Source organism: Lissotriton vulgaris, chromosome 3_1 (genome assembly GCF_964263255.1).
Source record: "Lissotriton vulgaris chromosome 3_1, aLisVul1.2, whole genome shotgun sequence".
In the NCBI taxonomy this organism is placed as follows: Eukaryota; Metazoa; Chordata; class Amphibia; order Caudata; family Salamandridae; genus Lissotriton; species Lissotriton vulgaris.
The window spans coordinates 1,135,600,205-1,135,622,349 of NC_141689.1; the positions used below are offsets into that span (position 1 = coordinate 1,135,600,205).

General features: G+C 43.4%; 1 protein-coding gene across 2 annotated transcripts in view; it reads left to right on the top strand.

The window, feature by feature from the left end:
* LOC147727539 (E3 ISG15--protein ligase HERC5-like) overlaps positions 1 to 22,145 on the top strand; it is a 324,404-nt gene that overhangs the window by 167,544 nt on the left and 134,715 nt on the right. For both annotated transcript variants that reach the window (XM_086961610.1, XM_086961611.1), the window contains one exon: positions 11,063 to 11,170. In XM_086961610.1, the coding sequence (XP_086817736.1) occupies positions 11,063 to 11,170 (108 nt within the window). The remainder of the gene's footprint in view (positions 1 to 11,062; positions 11,171 to 22,145) is intronic.

Here is a 22,145-nt window from a genome sequence, read left to right on the forward strand (position 1 = left end):
GCTTTGATGTAGGGTGCTGTTTCATAAGTTTCAGTGGTGCTAGGAGGTCTACTGCTTCTCTTAGTGCAAGATTATATTTAGAGAGAGCAGATTCTACATCATCTGTAGCTATTATGTGAGGTTCTTTCCAAACTTTCTGGATCTCATCTAAGGTGACCCTATGCCATTGTCTGCGCCATATGGGGGGAGCAGGGGGTTGTTTAGCAGGTTTGGCTAAGCCGGGGAGGGTAAATGCAATTAGATAATTGTCTGACCAGTTGACTCGGGTCGGTGGGTGACTATATATAGTAGGGCCGTTTGAAAAAATAAGGTCTAGAGTGTGTCCTCCTGTGTGGGCGGACCCATTATTCTGCAACTGAAATCCTAGCTGGGCATGGTCCGATAGCAGGGACAAGGTGTCTGGGTGGTCAGAGATATCAGCATGAATATTAAAGTCCCCTAGTAGGAGAAAGTTTTCTTTAGCTTTAAGATGTTGTGCTATTAGCTCGATTAGAGAGAGGGGGAAACCGGTATTGGGCACAGGAGGACGATATATCAGAGCGCCTTTCCAGTTTTCCTTAGAGCCTGATGTTATCTTAAATATCATCACTTCCATCGATGAGCAACTACTCTGTTCAATTAAGGAGACTTTTAAACAGTCTTTGTAAATTATGGCTAATCCGCCTCCGATTTTTATCGGGCGGTCGAGTTGTAAGATTTTATATCCTGCTGGGATTCCAAGTGTTATGGCCGGAGTGGTGTGTGGTTTTAGCCATGTTTCTGTTAAAAAACATACGTCAGGGTTCCCAAGTCGCATCTTCAACCCACTCAAGTACAGCAGTACCTGGGAGCGACGTTGGACACTGTGACAGCTACAACCCAGCCAAACTCAGTGCGAATTGACAGCATGCAATTCAGACCACAACACTCACTACAGGCGCGAGTGTTTCTGCAGTTGATAGGCATGATGGCCTCCTGCATATTCATAGTCCCGCACGCGAGACAGCACATGCGTCCGCTCCAAGAGTGTTTAGCACGGCAGTGGAATCAGGCTCAAGGACAATTGAAAGACCTAGTGTTGGTGACGGGTCGTGCGTACAACTCTCTGCATTGGTGGAATCCACGCAACCTTTGCAAGGGACGACCGTTCCAAGAGCCTGTACCACAAATAGTGCTCACGACGGACGCATCCCTCCTGGGGTGGGGGGCGCATCTCCTTCATTATACAGTGCAGGGACTATGGTCGGATCAACAGAAGAAGATGCACATCAATCTGATGGCAATCTTCATGGCAATGAAGGCTTTCAAGATACATCTGTGCAACAAGGTCGTGTTGATCCGGACGGACAACATGACGGCCATGTTTTACATTCAGAAGCAGGGAGGTACTCCCTCTCCACAGTTGTCTCACTTGGCACAGAGCATGTGGAAGTGGGCCATTCAGAGGAACATTTTCCTCATGGCGGAGCACCTCCCAGGCCAGGACAACCAGATGACCGATCTGCTCAGCAGGCACAGCCATCAGGTGCACGAGTTGGAGATTCATCCTTCGGTGCTGCAACCGTACTTCCAGCAGTGGGGACATCCAGAAATCGACCTGTTCGCCACAAACGAGAACGCAAAATGCCCAAGCTTCGCCGCCAGGTTTCCCACACCCGCGGTCTCAGGGCAAATGCAATATGGATGAACTGGTCAGGCAGATTTGCGTACGCTTTTCCGCCGGTCCCGCTCATACCTCTGGTGGCACGGAAACTCAGACAGCACTCGATGACTCTCATCCTGGTTGCTCCAACGTGGGCGAGGCAAGCATGGTACACCACGTTCCTAGAACTTTCCGTGGTGCCTCATCAAAGACTGCGTCTTACACCCAGTCTTCTCACTCAGAGCCATGGCGAGGTTCAGCACCCAAATCCACAACAGTTAAACCTTGCGATATGGCTCCTGAAGTCATAGAATTTGGGTATCTGAATCTGCCTCCTGATGGTCATTAAGGAGGCGAGACAGCCTACCACTAGGGCCTGCTATGCTGCCAAATGGAATTGCTTTGTCATTTACTGTTCCAACCATGACATAAACCCGCTAGATGCATCAACACAAAACATTATTTGTTACCTGTTACATTTATACAGATGCAATCTGGTATACAGTTCTGTACGTATTCATTTGGCGGCAATAGCGGCTTACTTGCAGAACAGGCAACACCTTTCACTGTTCAGAGTGCCAGCCATAAAGGCTTTTATGGAAGGACTCAAACGAGTCATTCCACCCAGAAGACCACCTTCACCGGTCTGGAATCTTAATATAATCTTGACCAGACTGATGGGACCTCCTTTCGAACCTCTCCACTCTTGTGAGATACAGTTCCTAACTTGGAAGGTTGCCTTCTTAGTAGCGATCACGTCGCTTAGACGGGTTAGCGAGCTGCAAGCCCTGACCATTCAAGAACCTTTTATACAGGTTCACGCAAATAGGGTGGTACTACGCACTGACCCTAAATTCATGCCCAAGGTAGTTTCTCAGTTCCACATTAATCAAACTATTGAACTGCCAGTTTTCTTCCCTAATCCAGACTCAGTGGCAGAAAGATCACTGCACACATTAGATGTCAAACGAGCTCTCCTGCACTATATAGACAGGACGAAGGATTTCAGGAAGACTAAACAACTCTTTGTTGCTTTTTCACCACAGCACAAGGGCAAACCCATTTCCAAATCAGGTATAGCCAGATGGATTGTTAAGTGTATTCAGATTTGTTATCAGAGGGCTAAACGCACACTAACAGTCCCCCCAAGAGCGCATTCAGCACGCAAGCTAGGGGCATCCATGGCTTTCCTGGGTAACATTCCATTAGAGGACATATGTAGACCAGCCACATGGAATAACATACATACATTCACCAAACACTACTGTGTTGATGTACATTCCAAGCAGCAAGCTGCTGTAGGACTGGCTGTTCTAAGGTCCCTCTTTCAGGCTGCTGCAGCTGGCTCAGGCAACCACCGCTAAGGGAGAAACTGCTATTTATTCTATGCACAAAATAAGAATTTAGCGGCCCACATGCCTCGAACGAAATATGCTACTTACCAGTATGCATCTGTTCTTGGCATGTAGGGCCGCTAACATTCATATCGCCCACCCATCCTCCCCGGTGCCTGTCGCAGCTGTGGCAGTCAGAATTATTTGTAAGCATGGTCATCAAGTATTGTATTGGACTCCATCCCTGCCACAATGGCGAAAAACAATCTGAGGATGGAGATGATGCCCATGCGCACTGTAGTCCAGGGGAGGAGCCACCTATCTCGTGAATCTTTGAAGACTCTTCCAGGACAACAAGGTGCAATCATCCGGACCCAACACTAGGCGGCGATCTATGCACAAGATATGAATGTTAGCGGCCCAACATGCCAAGAACAGATGCATACTGGTAAGTAGCATATTCCTTTTTGTGTCCAAAAAGACAAACATTCTCATAGTAGTCCCTGGCACTAAAGGAGCTACTTTGTGTGTGGATGTGAAGAGTGCACAAAAGTAAAGAAAATGTGCTGAATGGAATGCTTGGATTAATCTCAGTCACTGGTAGTTACTCGGGCTGTGTCTCAGTCCATGGTTCTTTTACACATCCACACACGCATCTCAAGACTGTTTTCATCCTAGTTAGTCCTCATCAACCAATTATAGCTTGGTTCCAGTGACACAGTGTGCATAGGACACATATCAGGGCATATCCTTGATGGATGGAATGCTTGAATTAATCTAAGCCACTGGTAAAGAGTCGGGCCACATCCCAGACCATCTTTCTTTTGCACAGCATTCCACCTCAGTTTTGGCACAGCCCTACGAAAGTCAGTCGTTACCCTGCTCCATTGGGAACAGTCCAGTCTGAATTGCCGAGCCCTGTCCTCCCTGAATACAAGCAACCCAGGGCCGGTTTAGCCCTAGTTATGGGCTCATTAACCAGGTACAGCTTGGTTCCAGTGACACCATGTGCATGGGACCCTAGTCTAGGCATATCTGTCCCACTTAGGGTGATATACAAAAGTATATAAAACGTGATGGACGGAATGCTTAGATTATTCTCAGCCACTGGTAATTACTTGGGCCACATCACAGTCCATTATTCTTTTGTGCAGCATGTCAACTGAGTTTGGACACAGCTATACTCAAACCAATCTTGACCCTTCTCCAATGGGAACAGTCCAGCCCAGCCTGCCAAGCTAAGTCTCCCCATGTGAAAGGGTAGCATGTTGTAACAAACTGTGCAGAAAGTCAGACAATGGCTAAAGTGGACTATGGGTGGAAGAAACACGAGAATGAAACAACAGCAGACTTATGGATGAGGCCTGGCTAAAAACTCCAAAAAATATACACATAATTGTAGTAAAATCAGAAGGTCAAACTAAGACCCAATCTAAAAAGCCAATCAGTCTTGTGTTGGGTGCTAACCTTTTGCCTTTGTTAATTCTTTTTTTGTAATGGTTTTGTAAATCTTTATAACAAATAGATAGAGTAGATTGCACAGATAGATTAATAGAGACACTTGAAAAGAAGATAGAGAGTCTCACGAAGACAGATATGCTTGTAAAGAAAGATAGATAGATAAATAGATAGATAGATAGATAGATAGATAGATAGATAGATAGATTTGCAAATATAGTTTGATAGATATAAATAGTAGACTTGCGAAGATAGATAGAAAGACAGACAGACAGACACAGAGAGAGTTAGAGGACGGACATGTAGACCGAGAGACAGTAGATAGATAAACAGGTTGATAGATAAGCAGGTAGATAGATGCACAGACAGGTAGATAGACACAGAGAGAGGTTGATAGAGAAGGTTGCAAAGATAAATAGATCAATAGCTAGATAAACGATACATCACAAATTCTGTTAATGATATAGTTAAGTATCTATATAAGCACGACTTACAGGAGCAATAAAAGCAAACTTAAAAGGCATACAAGCAGGTCATGCAGACTACAGGTATAGCTGTAGTCCCCAATTGAAATACATACCACAGTTCAGGTATAAATGCACTTCATTGCTTGCTTTTTAAAAAGAGAGTTAGTTTATAAAGAATAAATTCAAATGCACACAATCTGGTGTACTCTTGAGTTAAGAGCAATCATATAAAAAGGCAGCTCCAACAGGAATTTACAGCGTGAGGCAGGTACTGATAAATGTGAACCGTGCCCTATGCTGTGAAGAACTGGTAGAAATCGTCCTGCTATCATTACATCAGGCTGTAAACACAAAGGCAGCACTAAAGTAATAATTAAGTACAAACAAAAACACTCACACTAAAGTGAACTACCTTTTGTGTGGATGTGCTCCAAGTAAAACAGCAAAATGCAGTCACTCAAAGCAAAGTTAGCCAGTGGCTGCAGAAGGCTGACCCGCTGCCCCTTGCTGTATGCTGTAGTGGGCATAAGAAACATGTGAATGACACAACAACAGATAAAATGAGTAAAACGGGCTGGCTGAAAGCCTCTTTGAGTAAGTATATTATACATATAATTTTTGTAAAATCAAAAGATTTTGGCTAACGTCAGACTTAAAAAAGCAGTTCTCTTTGCCAAGTCCTGCATCACTAACATCAAGCATTCCAGATTGTTTGTGTGTTTGAAGATGTCAGTTCGGGTTTTGAGATTCCTTGGGTCGTCATTCACCGGATGGCCCCATTAGACCCCTTAATTAAGATTGTAAACGAAGGTGGGCAGCGCCGTGAAATCCTCAGTGTTTCATTTTAGAGCCGTCTGTAGGTTTATCTATGCTGCTCATTGCATTCCAAAGCTCCTTCAGCAAATAAAGTGCTGGCCTGAATAATGTGGGATATTTGTGGCAGAAAGTGCATTGCATACCTGTGTCGATATTAATCTGTCACAATTTGTGTATTAGCCTCATGTAGTAACTGTACCTTAGGTAATGACAGCAGAATCCCTTTTACAACCTATCAAGAGGAGGTTTTGGATGCTTATAATGTCCTCTTTTCTGAAACCTGTACAGCAGGGTGTGCCTACAGCGCATCACCTCTTAGTAATGTACGTCAAAACATTTTATGCCAAAATATTCTTGGTCAAATTGATAATACGTTTCACTGAAATTTCCCATGTATTCATATTTGATCAAGAATGTTTTGCAGAGCATGTCATGTCATGCATTATTAGAAGGTGATGAGCTGTAAACGCACCCTCCGGTACAGGTTCCTCACACAACAGTAGACTCATAGAGTAGGAGATGCCCTTTGTGGATTTTACAGTTGTGACGGGCTACTGTAATGGGACTAAAGTATTCTTAGCTGTGACATTTTAAATGTGTATTTTATCTATTTTAGTTAAACTAATGTTTTATAAGTAATATGTCAGCCCTCGCGTTTACTTCAGTTGCCTGGTTACTTTTGATGCAAATGAAATAATAATTATTGTATGTTTGAAATTTTGCATATCAATCCCACGAGGGATCAAATTGCTCCTCAATAAATTAATATTTTAACTATAGCAGAAGGCGACCCGAGCTGCAACAGAGCTCCTAAATTCAGAACAGAGCCACTAAATACAGAATATATATATATATATATATATATATATATATATATATATATATATATATATATATATATATATATATATATATATATATATATATATATATATATAATACAATAATAGATTATTCACAGCTTTTACATCAGAAGCACTTATTGAAAGAAAATAAAGTGACCTAAGTCAATGAACAAGAAAAAGAAATACAAACACAAACAAAATGTACAACGGTAAGAGCAACTATGATATTGTTAGATCTGGCACCATTGGCGTGGTTCTCCCTTCCATTTTTTTGTTGCCTCATGTGTTTTTGCTGGTGTTAGATGTTTTGGGCACTGTGCCACTGCTGTCCAGTGCCACAGTGCGAGTGCTCCCTACTGTAAATTGATGTATTGATTAGTGGTTCCATGATTGGATGTTTGGTTTACTTGTCAGACCCTAGTACATTGCACTGAGTGTACCCAGGGCATGTAAATCCAAATGCTGCTAGTGAGGCTTGCAGCACTGGTTGTGCCACCCACAGAAGCGGCCTTGTAAAATGTGTCTAAGGTCTGCCATTGCAGAGCCTGCGTGCAGTCTGGTACTGTCATGCTGACTGGGCAAGTGCACCCACTTGCCAGTCCCGAAACCTTCCCTTGACTTCATATTAGTTACCCCTATGGTAGGCCCCTATGGTAGGCCCAAGGGCAGTGTGCATTGTAAGTATAAGGTAGGACAAGCCCTGATGTGTGTCGCATGTCCTAATAGTGAATTACAGCCATTTTCGTGTTTCACTATTGCAAGGCTACCTGTTCTCCATAGGCCAGAATGGGCTGCTAGATTATTACATGTTTATAATCCTAGCTGACTCGGAGAACATGGTCGAAATTCGAGTTCAGTATGCCTGGACACAGAATAATAAAAAAACATCTTTTAGTGAAGTTTATTTTAACCACATCATTGCTACTGTATATTCCCGTGCTGTGCTGCAATTTTCAAAATCCCTTGTTATGTGACAAGGTCAACTCGTCATAAGCACAGCGCAGGTAACACCCATGACGAGTTGACCTTGTCACAAGCATGGAAGTGGTCCTTCCATGCTCATGACAAGGTCAACTCGTCATGGGTTTTACCTGGGCTGTGCTTATGACGAGTTGACCTTGTCATGATTCTATAGTATTCAAGTATTTTCAGCGCAGGAGGGGAAAACCCCCTAGCAGCCAAGGTGTTAACCGCATCATTGCTGCTGCATATTCCCGCTGTGTGCTGCAATTTTCAAAATCCCATTGTTTGTGACAAGGTCAACTCGTCATAAGCACAGCGCAGGTAACACCCATGACGAGTTGACCTTGTCACAAGCATCGAAGGGGTTAATATTCTGTGTTTGTAAATACCACTTTTAGAAAGTAGGTATTTGCTTGCCTAACCATTTGAGCCCGCCTCTGCGAGGTTGTGTATTCCTTCGTCTGGTTTTGTGAGTGACAGGGCTGGGTGATTCCAAGAGACAGACTGGGGCAGCCCGGTGGTGAATAGAGAGATCTGCATCTAGATGGGAGGGAGTAGTTGCACCTGGGACCTGACTAGGGCTGGGCCTTCTCTTTACAATGATGGCTCCACCTCCTGTGGTGCGTCTGATGTCTCTGCCCTGCACACTGAAAGAAGAGAAGGAAGACTGTCAACAAAGTGCTCCAGGTCTGTACTTGCCTTCCACAATGCTAGCTCCACCTCCTGTGGGGCGTCTGATGTGCCTGCCCTGTGCTGTGAAAGGAAAGGGGAAGTCTGGTAAACAGAGTGCTTCAGAACTGGCTTGAACTGGGCACAGGCCAGCGAGCAAAGGATTTTGGGGTATAAGTATTGGGAACATGATCCCAAGAAGTTAGATCACTTCTGGACTTACAAGACAAAACCTCTGCTGAGGAGAAGGAACCTGAAGAAATTGAGGAGAGACTATTCCTAAGCTGAAGTGCTGCTTAGGGGATTGGCCTGCAGTGGTTGCCTGACTGCCAAAGGGAAGAGAAAGAACTTTGTGGACTTTTCTTTCAACTTGTGCAAAGATCTCCAAGGGCTTGGAAGAGAACTTGCCCCCTGACCGAAGTCCCAGGACCAGTGGACTTCACCAGCCTTTGTGAATTGCTGCTGGAAACAAGTGGCTATAGAGGCAGGGAGCTGTGACTGACTCTCATGACCGGCCCAGTTTCCTGTAGGCACCGCATCAAGCAATGTCCGCCTCGAACAACGCAAGCTCTGCACTCACCGACTCCGTCCTGACGCCGTCACCGAGCCGTAGCCTGCACCGCGACATGCAACTTCTTGCTACACCGAATCAACCTGGTCTGACTGACGCGGTCACTGCTGCTGACTTTGAGTCCTGTGATCGCACCGGAGTTGGGCACCGCCTCGCACGCTTCGCGACGCACCGCCCGACTCGCACCGCTGTCCGGACTGATCAACACCATCTCTCGAACTTCAGCTCGTTCGCCGCACCGCAAGCTGCAAGCACCGCATTGAAGCACCGTCTCGCCCTGCAACGCAAGCCTTGGATCCACCGACTCTGTCAACGGGCCGCTGCCTGCACCGCATAGAGGGACAACACGTCCTGCAACGCTTCCTTTCTACACTGCGACGAACACCGGAACCAGCTCACACATCTGTGCCGGCTGCCTCAAGAAAAGGTACTGTGACTGAGACTGCCGACATTTGAGTGGGCCTGTACCGACGGTCCACTGGATTTGCTAGACTCTGTGTTATTTTCAACAACACTGTAGCCGGACAGGGCTACCGACTTGCACAGAACCTTGATTTAAAGCCTTTTAACCAGAACTCTTGAAATCTAATAGTACTGTGGATTCTTTTTGTTGTTTATTGGTCTTATGGTAACTCTATATAAAATATACTTATTTTTTATATAAAACCTTGTGTGGTGTCCATTTTTAGTGTTTTCACCGGGTTACTGTATGTGGTCACAAATGCTTAACTTACACCGCCTCTGAAATAAGTCTTGACTGCTCGCGCCACGCTACCTAGAGGGTGAGCAGGGGTTATTTTAGGAGTGTAATCCCCCTTACTCTGACTAGAGGAGAGGGTCCCTATTTGTCACAAGTACCTACCTGTGCCAACTAGAGACCCCCAATTCTATCAGATATGTACCCAAATTGTAGTACAGAAATATTTGATAAAGACATGATTAATCAGATAACGTAATCCATAATGTGAAAATGAGAGAGAACACTGTAGAAGTTCAGAAATCAGTTGTGTGGCTGGAAGGGTGGTTGTCAACCCATACTAGGAAATTACTTTGGAAGAGAAGGTATTAAAGCTCTTTTTTGAAAGTAGAGTAGCTGGAATTTGTATGGGTTGTATTAGGGAGAATATTCCAAACTATAGGATTAATACCTGAAATGTACTGCACCTTTGTGTGCATTCTTCTGAAGATTGAAGATCAGGGAAAGAAAATTCAGAGCTTCTCAGAGAATGTAGACTGCATGAAAGTGTTGGCCTGTAGTACATAATCGTACTTGCACCTGTGATTTAACATCTGGAGTGGTGGACTCAGCCACAGCTTTGACACTTGAAAGAATTATTGTGTCCTCCATTTCACACCTTCACTACAGTGATGGATGCATCTGTCTTAGGATGGGGAGCCCATCTGGGGGACATATCAGTCTTTGGCTTGTGGAGACCATAGGGACTATTATGGCACATCAGTGTTCCCCTGCTCAGAGCTATGAATGTAGCACTGAACGTCAATCCATCGATCGTGATGGCAGCTCAAGTTCAGATTCTGACAAAAAAATACACACAGAAATCTACGCCATAAATTGTGACAGTATAAGGGCAAAAATACTGTGCTGAGGGCCTATGTCTCTGACAGGGAAGTACAGGTAAAATAAAAATGCCTATTATCAGCTCTTTTTGTAGCAGCTCAAGGTATGAAGGTAAAATGCTTGCACATAGAGAAGCATGAACTGGGATTCCGCCATTAGGTTCTAAAACTGTTTTTTGTGTCATTGGTCTCTGGAGGAGCATTTCCTTACAACTCTGAATAAATAGTGCAACCTGTTACTTGGTTGGAGTTCCTTGTGGACAAACCCTAGAAGATGGCTTTGCAATAGGCTGGACGTTTTGCCTGCATCACACTCTTCCACTGTTTGCCCTCATACAGAGCCTCACTCAGGTAATCAGTTGACATGAGTCACACTTATTGCCTCAGACCTTGTAAGGAAGCTGGGGTACCCAAGCCTCTTGAAGCTCTTTCTCGGGCCACTACAGCCCCTTCCTTTAAGGCATGGCCTTGGCCCTCAAATGGCTCTGCCAGTGTAAACTTTTGCCTGACAGACAATATTACACAGGTGCCTCATGTCAAAATGATGGTCACACTACCATAATTCTGGCGTGGCAATAGCCACTTGTTTTCCCTACTGGGACCACCATGCAAGGAAAGGAAAAAGACTCAAAGGTCCTCATGCACAGGGCATGTCGGGGTTAATATTTCATTTTTATTTTCAAGTGTGTGTTTTGTTTTGTTTTTGTTCTTCAACTGCATATCTTCATTTTCTCTTACAGAACATTGATGACTCTCCTATGCCCGTGTCTTGTTTGCGGTTTCCTTTTGTCCTCAACGTACTTGCAAAGCGCCAAATGCTTCAAACGGATTTAGCTCTCAAGCAAGAGGTACAGCTTCATTATTTTGTATAACCAAGCATAAGCTGATTAAGTCATAGGTGCTTTCTATGTGGTGTTCTTAGAAAAAAACAAATACATTTAAAAAGGCAAGTCACAAAGAAAGTGATAGTCAGACAAATTGAGCCAAGCATAATTTATCAAAGGTGTGGATTATTGTAGTCAATTACTAAACTCACGTTCTTTATACTTTATGTATGTTTAATCTAATCTCTGCTATCAATACTGCACCCAAAAACAGCCACACTGAGCCCACAGTACTCACTCCACCTTGCTGCACTCACACTAGATCCTACATACCATGCTTCAAAGAAGTCACTACTTTGTACATTGCAGTTTAAAGGCATTTGTTTGGGAAATGATATGCACCGAGAATCAGTGAGCGTGAAGGACTGTGACAAAAAGATGACTGTACAAACACTATCTGGGATGCTTTAAATACCTGAGCACTAACATGCACAAACCAGTATATTTTCAGAGACACATTTTAACATTATTTTCCAAATAATCTTTTCTGTGACCATGGAAATCAAGCTGAAATATAAATAATTTTAAGTGATATCGAAGTTTTAATGTATTGTTATATTCTACGGAAACATACATTTATTTTATTGCTTTTGTCAAAATTTAAATTACTTTTTTCCTCATTTAATTTCTGTTATCTGATAACTCACTATTAACCTTTAATTGATTTAATTCCTAAATTTTGTAGATGTTTTACTATATTGAACATCATTTGTATTCCACTTGTACTCAAATTGATTTTAAAACCTGAACATTTAAAAAATCATATTTAATATCTTACAAGAGTTTAATGGATTCTCTTGGACAGTGCAACTATAAAATAATCTGCATGTGGCATTAATTAACCTTCTCCTGAAGCTAAGTCAATTTCCTTACCATTCTTACTATTGCTTAATGCAGTAGAGGTATTGAATGCCCACTAAAGCACTAACGGACACAATGGACAAAGTTGTCTGCTATCTGTTTCAATTAGGAAACATTCAGAAATAAAGTCACCAAAGAAGGACCAGATGTCCCAGGTTTGTGCAGACAGTCACAGCATCCTGACGGGTTATATTAAAATTAATACACCTTCTTGTTTTGGGGAGTAGGGTTAGCATGAAGATTAGATCGTAAATAAAGTTCCCACTCACATTTTCTCAGACGCTCTCCAGTTAAGTCAATTCGGTGACAGAAGTAAATTGTTTTAAAGTTGTTTTAAAGTTTGTTTAAAGACTCTCTTACTGTGCTTCCTTATCAGATTCAAGCAACATAGCAGGATAGAAAGACCCCCAGCTGAAGCTTAAGCTCATCAGCTTTCCTTTTGGCTTCATCGCAGCAGATGACAGAGAAGGCAAGAGTGTGAATTAAGGAATACACTTGTCTGCAAAATGTTCTTTTGCAATTTAAGAGATTTTCCACAACTTTAGTATTATATCTCTTGTCAAAATGAGGCCCTGTATGTTTTGTTTTAATTTCCATATTGTGAGCAATATGAATCATGTTTTTACGGATCCTTACTTATCCCTCTGTTACCTTCGTCTCTGCTTTATAGGCCCTTATTGATGCGTGTCTAGTCCTGGTTTTATAAAACATTTTCTGAAAGTTTCAGTTTTGGTTTTACCTTTATAAAGGCAAAACTTCAGGTCCCGGAAAGTAAAGAAAACCGGACTGAAGAAGCTGCTCATGGACAACTTGATATCTGTGATTTCGACTTTGGATTAGTTGAAGCTTTCTGAAATGGAGTAATAACATAATCTCTAAAAGGACAATCTTTTTTGTTATCCCTCACATTTATGAAACAGTTCATGCCATTGGTTTGTGGGAGGTGCCTGTGTAGTCCTTCTGTGTTGGTAAGTGCAGTCATTATAGTTCTTCTGAAGTGCCAACACTTAGTCCTGCATCTGTGTCAGTTACCCGTTCCAGTTTTTGGTTTTAAAAAGCAGGTCACCCTAAGTCACCACAATTAATCTTACCTGATGATATCTTTACCTTATTATTGAAATTAGGTCCTGCACTGAATTTCGTCATGTTTCTAAGCATACATTCTAATTCAACTATATCAAATGCTTTCTCTGTGTTTAGAGAAAGAGCAATCTTAGGTAAGAGGAAGTCGTTTTCTTGCCATAAAAAATGTTGCCAAACTCACACTTCTATGTGTTTAAAGATAGAGCAATGTTAGGTAATAGGGAATCGTTTTTTGGCCATAAAACATTTTGCCAAACGCACACTTTATTTCTTGAAGACCAACCTTGAACAAATCCCACTACAATTTTGTACAGCTACTTTTGTCCCTAATTTTCACTGATTGAACAACAAGGCTTTGGAGGGGGGTTTCAGATTTTTCTTTAAACAAGGAGTATGCTCCTTTGGTTTCTTGCCTACTTTACCTTTTCCCTTTTCCCTTCTCCCTGCTTCTCAACTTAAACCCACTCTTACATCGCTTGCTAGGTGGTGTTTTTCTGGTTTGGATGCTACATTGAGAACTAACTTTAAGGAACTGCTAAATGCTTCTATTTTTTAACTTATTTTGAGGAGTACTCCTTCCTGAAATTAAGGGGTGACTAATTCACCCTGACTTGGGGCTCACAAAATTGTTTTTTTTGTGATTTGTGTAACAAACAGAGAAAAATGTAATTATTCCTCAACCAGTCATATGAGGTGTGGCTTTAAACTTGGCATTACCTCTTCAGAAGACAGAAAGAATCTCTTTCAATCCACTTACAATTATTGTCTTGCACAGAACTTGCAGACAGGTTAATGAAGTTAACGCTAATTTAGCTGAATCAGTTCATTATTTTGTTTATAACTCATAAACTACTAAAATGATGTAACCAAACAGAGTCTATTCTGATGAAACTTCTACCTTCATGACAAGTTTGGTGTAAACCTATACAGGAGTTGTTGCTTTATTGGAAAGTAAATCCAAACATGGGGATTTCGTAAAAAGCTTTCAAATATGTTGACCCTTAACTGTGACACCTCTAAACAATTAAAACAAATTCTGAACAAAGAACCAGTTGGGGTAAAGGTCAAACCTGTGTTAAATTTGGAGGATATTTTTTAAAAGAATCAGAAGTTACTAATAAAACAAAGCACCATTTCCTATGGACTAAGAGTACCACTTTCTGTGGGGACATGGGGACGGCGTTTTGTGTCTGTGTGTGTTTTGTAAAACACAGAAAATTAAAATGCTGTGTTTTTAAATAGACTTTGTTATTATAGTTGGACAGCCTTTCCATTTGTAAAGAGTGTTCTAGGACCTTCTCTTAAGTAGAGATATAGAGTGTTTATGAATTTATTGAAGTTACCCTCGTAGGAGAACATTTGTTAAAGGTAGGTAACTTTGGGCCCGATGTAGAGTTTAGCAGACACTCCGTCCATCTGGGTGGCAGAGGGCATTATATCCACCAGTCTGATAAACTATTGTTCACCAAACTTAAAGATCACCCCTGACCCCGTAGTGATCCCTGTACTGTGACAGGAACCGCCCTGATGGCCGTTCCTCTCAAGGTACAAAAGGTTTAGTTGACTGCCCCTGTCAGTTTTGATTTCTACCACCAAACATTATTTTTGTTTTAAAAAAACAAAACAAAAAAAACTCAAAGTGAGAGTTTGTTAATGAAAAACAATAACCCACGCATCATGGGAACAGTCCAGCCTGAACTGCCAAGCCAGGCCTTACCTGCCCCACTAACAAGCATCCTGGGACCGGGTTCCAGTAACACCCCTCATCAACCAGGCTAGCTTGAATCCATTGGCAAAGTGAGCAAGGGACCCACTTATAGGCATACCCTGCCAATTTAGGGCTATTAAACCAAACACAAGGAGATCATGGACAGAGCACTGAAACTTTTCAGACACTCACCCCAAGTCACAGATCTGGGTTTAATACATCATCAAGAGTGAGAGTGTCTTAAAAGTTTCAATGCTCCGTCCATCATTTCCTTGTGTTTGCTTTACTCTGCTCCAAAGTCAATTAACACTGGCATCTTTTAACACTTGAAATTCCGTGCACCCAACACACTCTAAAGCAGAAGCAATTCTTCCGTTTCATGTAAAACAAAACAGATTTCTTTTAGTTTCCAGTAAAACAGAATTCTTGCAATGAAGGTACTCAACCCTTAGAATTAGGCTCCATTCCTCTTGATTACTATGGTGATACAAATTGAATCATCTCCTTCAAAGGTTGTAAGCTGGTAGGAATCAACACTCTAAAAGTAATCATTAACAATTTGTTGTCCTCCAACATGGGTGATGTAGTGCTGTGTGAAGGTTCCATCAATAGATGTTTTTAAAATGTAATCTCCCCTCAAGGGCTGACTTGTTAAACATGTGCAAATCAGCTCGAAAGTTACTGGTAAAAAACGGAATTAAAGCAGGATGTTGGATTATGGACTTTGGTTCTGAGTCAAGGTACAAGCATAGTAAGTACACCATTGAAACCTATACATCACTAAGACAATCATATCTTAATTAAAATATGAGTCCCTGGGAGAAGAAAGTTTTCTTGCATTGTAGGCTTCTCTATCTTCCTGTCAATGGCTCATTAAAAGCAAAGGTGCAAGCCCATAGTATTTATAAATCAGCTATAAGTCTATTGAACATATAACAATTCCTAAATCCCATTTTTAAGGCCAAAGGTATTACAGCAATCTCTGCGGCACTCAGTGGTACCTATTGACATTTGAAAGTGGTGGTGCGTAAAATAATTGTATTGCACTGCGGCAAGTGAGCGAGCCCGAACAACCTTCGGGGGGGTTTTCTCCCGAGAAAATTTTGAAAAAAGAGTGGACAAATGGTTCATTTTCAAGCAAATTTGAGAAAGCAAGAAGGTGAATAAAGCACTTGTTAATTGCCTTGCTATTTTCCTGTCAAGCAGCATCACACCCCTGTACATCTCCATTCTATTTTCATTGCCTTGCTATGTCCCTGTCAAACACCAGCACAACCTTGTATGTCGCTCATCTACGTTCATCGCCTTGCTTGGTCCCTATTAAACAGAAGCAAGTTCCTGCAGATATCTCTCTGTTCGGTTCATTGCCTTTCCCTGGCAAGCAGCAGCACAATCCTCGACATCTCTCTTCTATGTTCATCTACATACCGCTTTGTACATCTGTCTTCTATGTTTACTGTCACTAAGTTGTGCATTCTACACCCCGACTATTTGATTTACAGGCAGAAAACAATCCATCTATTAGTTTTGGAAGTTGTGTGGTATCATTCAGTCCTATGGAATTGTACGTCTTTAAGGTCAATTCTGCTTGGAAATTTCTTTATTTTTGTGATGTTTGCACTTGTTTCTGTCTTGGAAAAGTGTTTTTTTCCGCCATCAGGCTCGGATGTGTTTCTCGTGCTCCAGGTCGGAACCGTCATCGATTCCACTTTCGACGTGCAATCTTTCACCCTTTCTACAGTATTGTTTTCGATCTCGAACCCCAGTCGTTGCGCATCTCTTGAAAGTCAAAGTTCTCGGTTCGATCGTCGCCGAGGGCCTTCGCGCCTACCTGGGCCTAGGCATCTGGCTCATGGAAAGGACTCCATTCAAGAAGTGTTCTCAATGTGGGTGGAAGTTTCCCCACACCGATCTGCAAGAGGTGTGTAACCTCTGTCTTTCACTGGAGCTTGAGGCCAGAGACTGTGCAGCTTGTGCGTCTTCAGCTCCAGAAAGACCATTCAGGATCATCGAGTTAGAAGAACAATGGCTCGCTCGTCGACATCCATTCCCGACGACATCTTCCAAGAGGGCGTTGACGTACCAGAACAGGAGCGGGTCGAAGAACACCTCATCAGCGCCTCCGAAGCCAAGGACTCCGACATCGAAGACCTCACTCCAGCACAGCGGGTCATAAGTAAAGACATCGACCCCCTCCATACACCATCGAAAAAGGCTTCTTTTACACCTTCGCCTTCGGGTCCAGGTGCACACCGAGAGACTGCTTCCCATGCTCTGCCCGGGGGCTCGGCAAAGAAGCCTTTTAAGCCTTCAGGTGACTCAGACTCAAGTCAGTCTGCCATCGGTACCGAAACACGGTCACCGGCACCGAAAAAGAAACCGCCCTCCTCCTCCATGCTGATCGCTGCCTCCACATGCAAGCACTCTGCACCGAAGTCTACAAGCACCGACCTATCGACTCCGAAAAAAACACTCGGAGCCAAGCAAAAAGCCACTCTCTAAAAGTTCGGAATCACACCCTTCGGAGCCAAAAAAATCTTCAGAACCGAAAAAACAACTGGTTCCACAGAGACTGTAAAACATCACAGTTCCAAGCCAAAAGACCACAAAACCGTTACGGAGTCGGTGCCGCGTAAAGCTACTGAACCGAAAAAGTACGCGCCGAAAGACCAGCCTCCATCAGAAGTGCTATTTAAACCAGATCCTAAACAAAAAACTCTTCTAAAAGACCCTAAAACTGGTCAGCTCACCCTACGTTCAAAGAAGAGACTGTTGGATATGCCTGCATCCGGTTCCACCACCTAAAAAGAGGGACATTGCCACATCTCCCCTCAGGGTCCACTCTCCACCACCTCCTCCTTCACCTCCCCCACCACAACATTCTCCTACACCATCTCCTTCACCAAGGGACAATGATGACACCTCTAATGACACGGGGGTGCAGATGAGGAGCCACTAGGGGACCCTAGCCCACCTTCTTCCCCTGATCCCTGGGACTATTACAACACGCCAGATATCCTTAATGTTTCATTGGAGGACATGTACCCCTCTAGGCCTTCCCCTCCTGAGGACACAACTGGCTTTAATCAGCTACTCCACATAGCTGCCCAATACCACTGGGTAAACTTACATACAGACCCTGTGGAAGAGGATTTCCTAATGGACACTTTGATACCTCACAAAGGTCCACCTCTATTTTGCCTATGCTTAAAGGGGTCATAAAGCATGCACCTGAAGTGTTTAAAGATCCTGTGAGGGCTAGAGTTATTAACCCCAGGATCGTGAAAAAGTACAAAGCTGCCCCTGCAGACCCAGCCTACATTAAGGGCCCCGTAGCTTTAGATTCCCTAGTAGTCTCCAATGCTAGGAAAAGGGCCAACCTCTCAGACATCAGGGGACGCTCCACCCCCTGATAGAGAGTCCAAACTCTTGGACGCCTCTGGCAAAAGAACATCGTCACAAGCAGCTAACATATGGCGTATCGCCAACACTCAAGCTATGTTAGCCAGGTACGATAGGGCACATTATGATGTACTAGAGACCCTATTGCAGCACCTCCCAGACAAATATAAAAACAGGGCCAATGACCTCAAACAGGAAGGAAAAATCATCACTAACACCTCCATTCGGTGTGCTCTGGATGTAGCAGATACCGCCTCCAGAGCCGTCAATACAAGTGTCTTTCTGCGCAGACATGCTTGGCTACGCATTTCAGGTTTTAAACCTGAAGTACAAAGTTCCATATTAAACCAGCCATTTGATCAGGAACACTTATTTGGACCTAATGTAGGTTTATCACTTGAAAAGATGAAAAAAGACACAGACACAGCTAAATCGACGGGAGCCTTGCAATCGCAAGCTCCTAGACGTTCTTTTCGTCGCTCCTTCTACAAAGGCACCTCCAGAAGCTACACCTCTGACAACCCCTCCACCTCTTATAAGGCTCCCACCCAGTCTACAATCACCAGAGGCTACCAGAGAGGAGGCTACAGAGGCAACAATAACTAAGGTAGAGGCAAGACCAACAATACCTGATCTGCCTCCACCCCTACCCAATGACTTCCCTCCGCTCCCCCGAACCATTCCAGTCTGTTCGGGGGAAGAATATAACAGTTCCTTCCTGTCTGGAACAACATTACCACAGACAGGTGGGTGAGACAAATCATTCAATCAGGTTACTGTCTGGAACTTACCTCTGTACCCCCTGAACATACCACCCAAACAGCGCCCAATGGCGTTAGAACATTTATCACTGCTCAAGCAGGAAGTCATCTCCCTCCTACAAAAGAGTGCAATAGAACCAGTTCCCCTGCACCAACTAAACACATGAGTTTACGCTCCATATTTTCTCATACCAAAAAAAGAATGCTATCTGAGACCTCTTCTAGACCTCAGAGCCCTAAACCTGTACATACACTCAGACCATTTACAGACTTCAGCAGGTCCTTCCTCTTCTTTCACACGGCGACTTCCTTGCCACTCTAGATCTCAAAGACGCCCACTTTCATATTCCCATTCACACATCTCACAGGAAATATCGCAGGTTTTTAGTGGACGGTCAAGAAAACCAATTCATAGTACTCCCTTTCGGAGTCACCACAGCACCCCGGGTATTCACCAAGTGCCTAGCGAGAGTTGCAGCTCATCTCAGAAGACAACACATTCACGTCTTCCCATATTTGGACGACTGACTAATAAAAGCCAGCTCATACAGTCAGTGTGTACATCACACCCACTCCACTATTCAACTACTCAACAACTTGGGGTTTACAGTAAACCACGCAAAGTCTCATCTACAACCGTCCCACGTACAACAATACCTGAGTACCACAATAAACACCTCAAAAGCACTCGCTTATCCCTGTCCAGCTAGGATAGAAAGCATGCAAACCCTCATAACCAAATTTCAGCCTCAACAGTCTCTTCCAGCTCGAGTGTTCATGCAGCTCATAGGGATGATGGCCTCTTGCATATTCATAGTGCCTCACGCAAGACTCCAGATGCGTCCTCTCCAAGAGTGCCTAGCATGCCAATGGAACCAGGCTCAATGTCAATTAACAGATCTGGTGTTGGTAGACGGTCACACTCATCGCTTTCTGCAGTGGTGGAACACCAAAAACCTTTCCAAAGGGCGACTGTTCATAGATTGTCATAACAGCGGACGCATCGCTCTCCGACTGGGTAGCTCATCTATTGCATCACACCATGCAGGGTCGGTTGACTCCTCAACAAAAGTTACTCCAGATCAACCACCTGGAGTTACTAGCCATATTCCTGGCCCTAAAGACATTCCAGAAACAAATATCAGGCAAAGCTGTCCTAGTCCGCACCGACAACATGACAGCAATGTACTACATACAGAAACAAGGCGGGACACACTCCCTACAACTCTCCCAACTAGTACAAAACATATGGAGATGGGCTATTCCCCAGAAAATGTTTCTCCTAGCCCAACACGTTCCAGGAGTCCAGAACAATATAGCCGATCTGTTAAGTCGTCAAACGCAGCAGATTCACGAGTGGGAACTTCATCCGCAAGTTCTTCAACCATTTTTCCATATCTGGGGACAACCAGAGATAGATCTCTTTGCCACACACGAAAACGCCAAATTCCCAAGCTTCGCCGCTAGATATCCACACCCACTGTCCAAAGGCAATGCGATATGGATGAATTGGTCAGGCAGATTTGCGTACGCTTTTCTGCCTCTCCCACTCATTGCACTGGTGTTGTGCAAACTGCAGGAACACTCACTTACACTTATCCTAGTTGCTCCAACATGGGCCAGACAACCGTGGTACACAACATTGCTGGAACTATCAGTAGTCCGCACCAAAAACTACACCTCTCCCCACGCCTATTAACCCAGAACCATGGAGAGATCAGACACCCGGACCCAGCACAGCTCAACCTACTGATTTGGCTCCTGAGGAGTTTGGTTACCTTAACCTTCCCCCTGACTGTATGAACGTTATCTGAGAAGCTAGACGCCCCATCACTAGAGCCTGCTATGCAGCCAAGTGGAAAAGATTTGTAATATACTGGAACAACAACAATATCAATCCACTAGATGTGTCTATTCAACACATCATATGTTATCTATTAAATGTTCAAAGGTCTAATCTAGCATAATCCTCTATTAGGTTACACCTAGCTGCCATAGCGGCCTACTTACAGAATAGGCAGCACTTATCACTATTCAGAGTACCTGCCATCAAAGCATTTATGGAAGGTCTCAAAAGAATTATTCCTCCCAGGGTACCACCCTCACCGGTATGAAATTTGAACATTGTTCTCACAAGACTATTGGCCCTCCATTCGAACCTCTTTATAAATGTGAATTACAATTTCTTTCATTGAAAGTCGCTTTTCTTGTGGCCTTTACTTCCCTTAGAAGAGTTACTGAGCTACAAGCCCTCACTGTTCACGAACCATTTTTACAACTCCATGAAAACAAAGTGGTTCTCAAAACCAATCCAAAATTCCTCCCTAAAGTTATTTCTCCCTTTCACCTCAATCAGTCTGTGGAGTTGCCAGTGTTTTTCTCCCAACCACAAACAGTCGCAGAAATAGCTCTACATACTCTAGACGTAAAAAGAGCACTCCTTTATTATATTGAAAGAACAAAACTTTTTCGGAAAACTAAACAACTTTTCGTGTCCTTCTCACCACCACATAAAGGCAACCCCATATAAAAATCTAGAATTGCAAGGTGGATTGTCAAATGCCTACAAATTTGCTATCACAAGGCAAAACGTACATTATCTATTCATCCTAAAGCCCACTCTGCCTGCAAGATAGGGGCTTCAATGGCATTTCTAGGGAAAATTCCCTTAGATGACATCTGCGTAGCAGCTACATGGTCTACACCACACACATTCACAAAGCACTATTGTGTAGATGTGCAAACAAGACAACAAGCTACTGTAGGCCAAGCTGTACTCAAAACACTATTTCAAACTACTGCAACAGATACTGGCTGTTGCCGCTAAGGTTGGGTACTGCTATACAATCTATGCATAGTGTGTGATCTGCAGCTCATATGACTCGAACAGAAAATGCTACTTACCAGTATACATCTGTTCTTGGCATGTAGAGCTGCAGATCCACACATGCCCACCCACTTCCCCAGCTACCTTTACCTGTTCCAGTATTATCTTATTTAGATACAGCATACATGGGCATCTTTTCTGTTACTTACAAAACTCCATCATTTCCTTGCTGGTGAAAACCAATCTGAAGATGGAGCCGATGCCCATGCACACTATCATCCAAAGGAGGAGTCACCT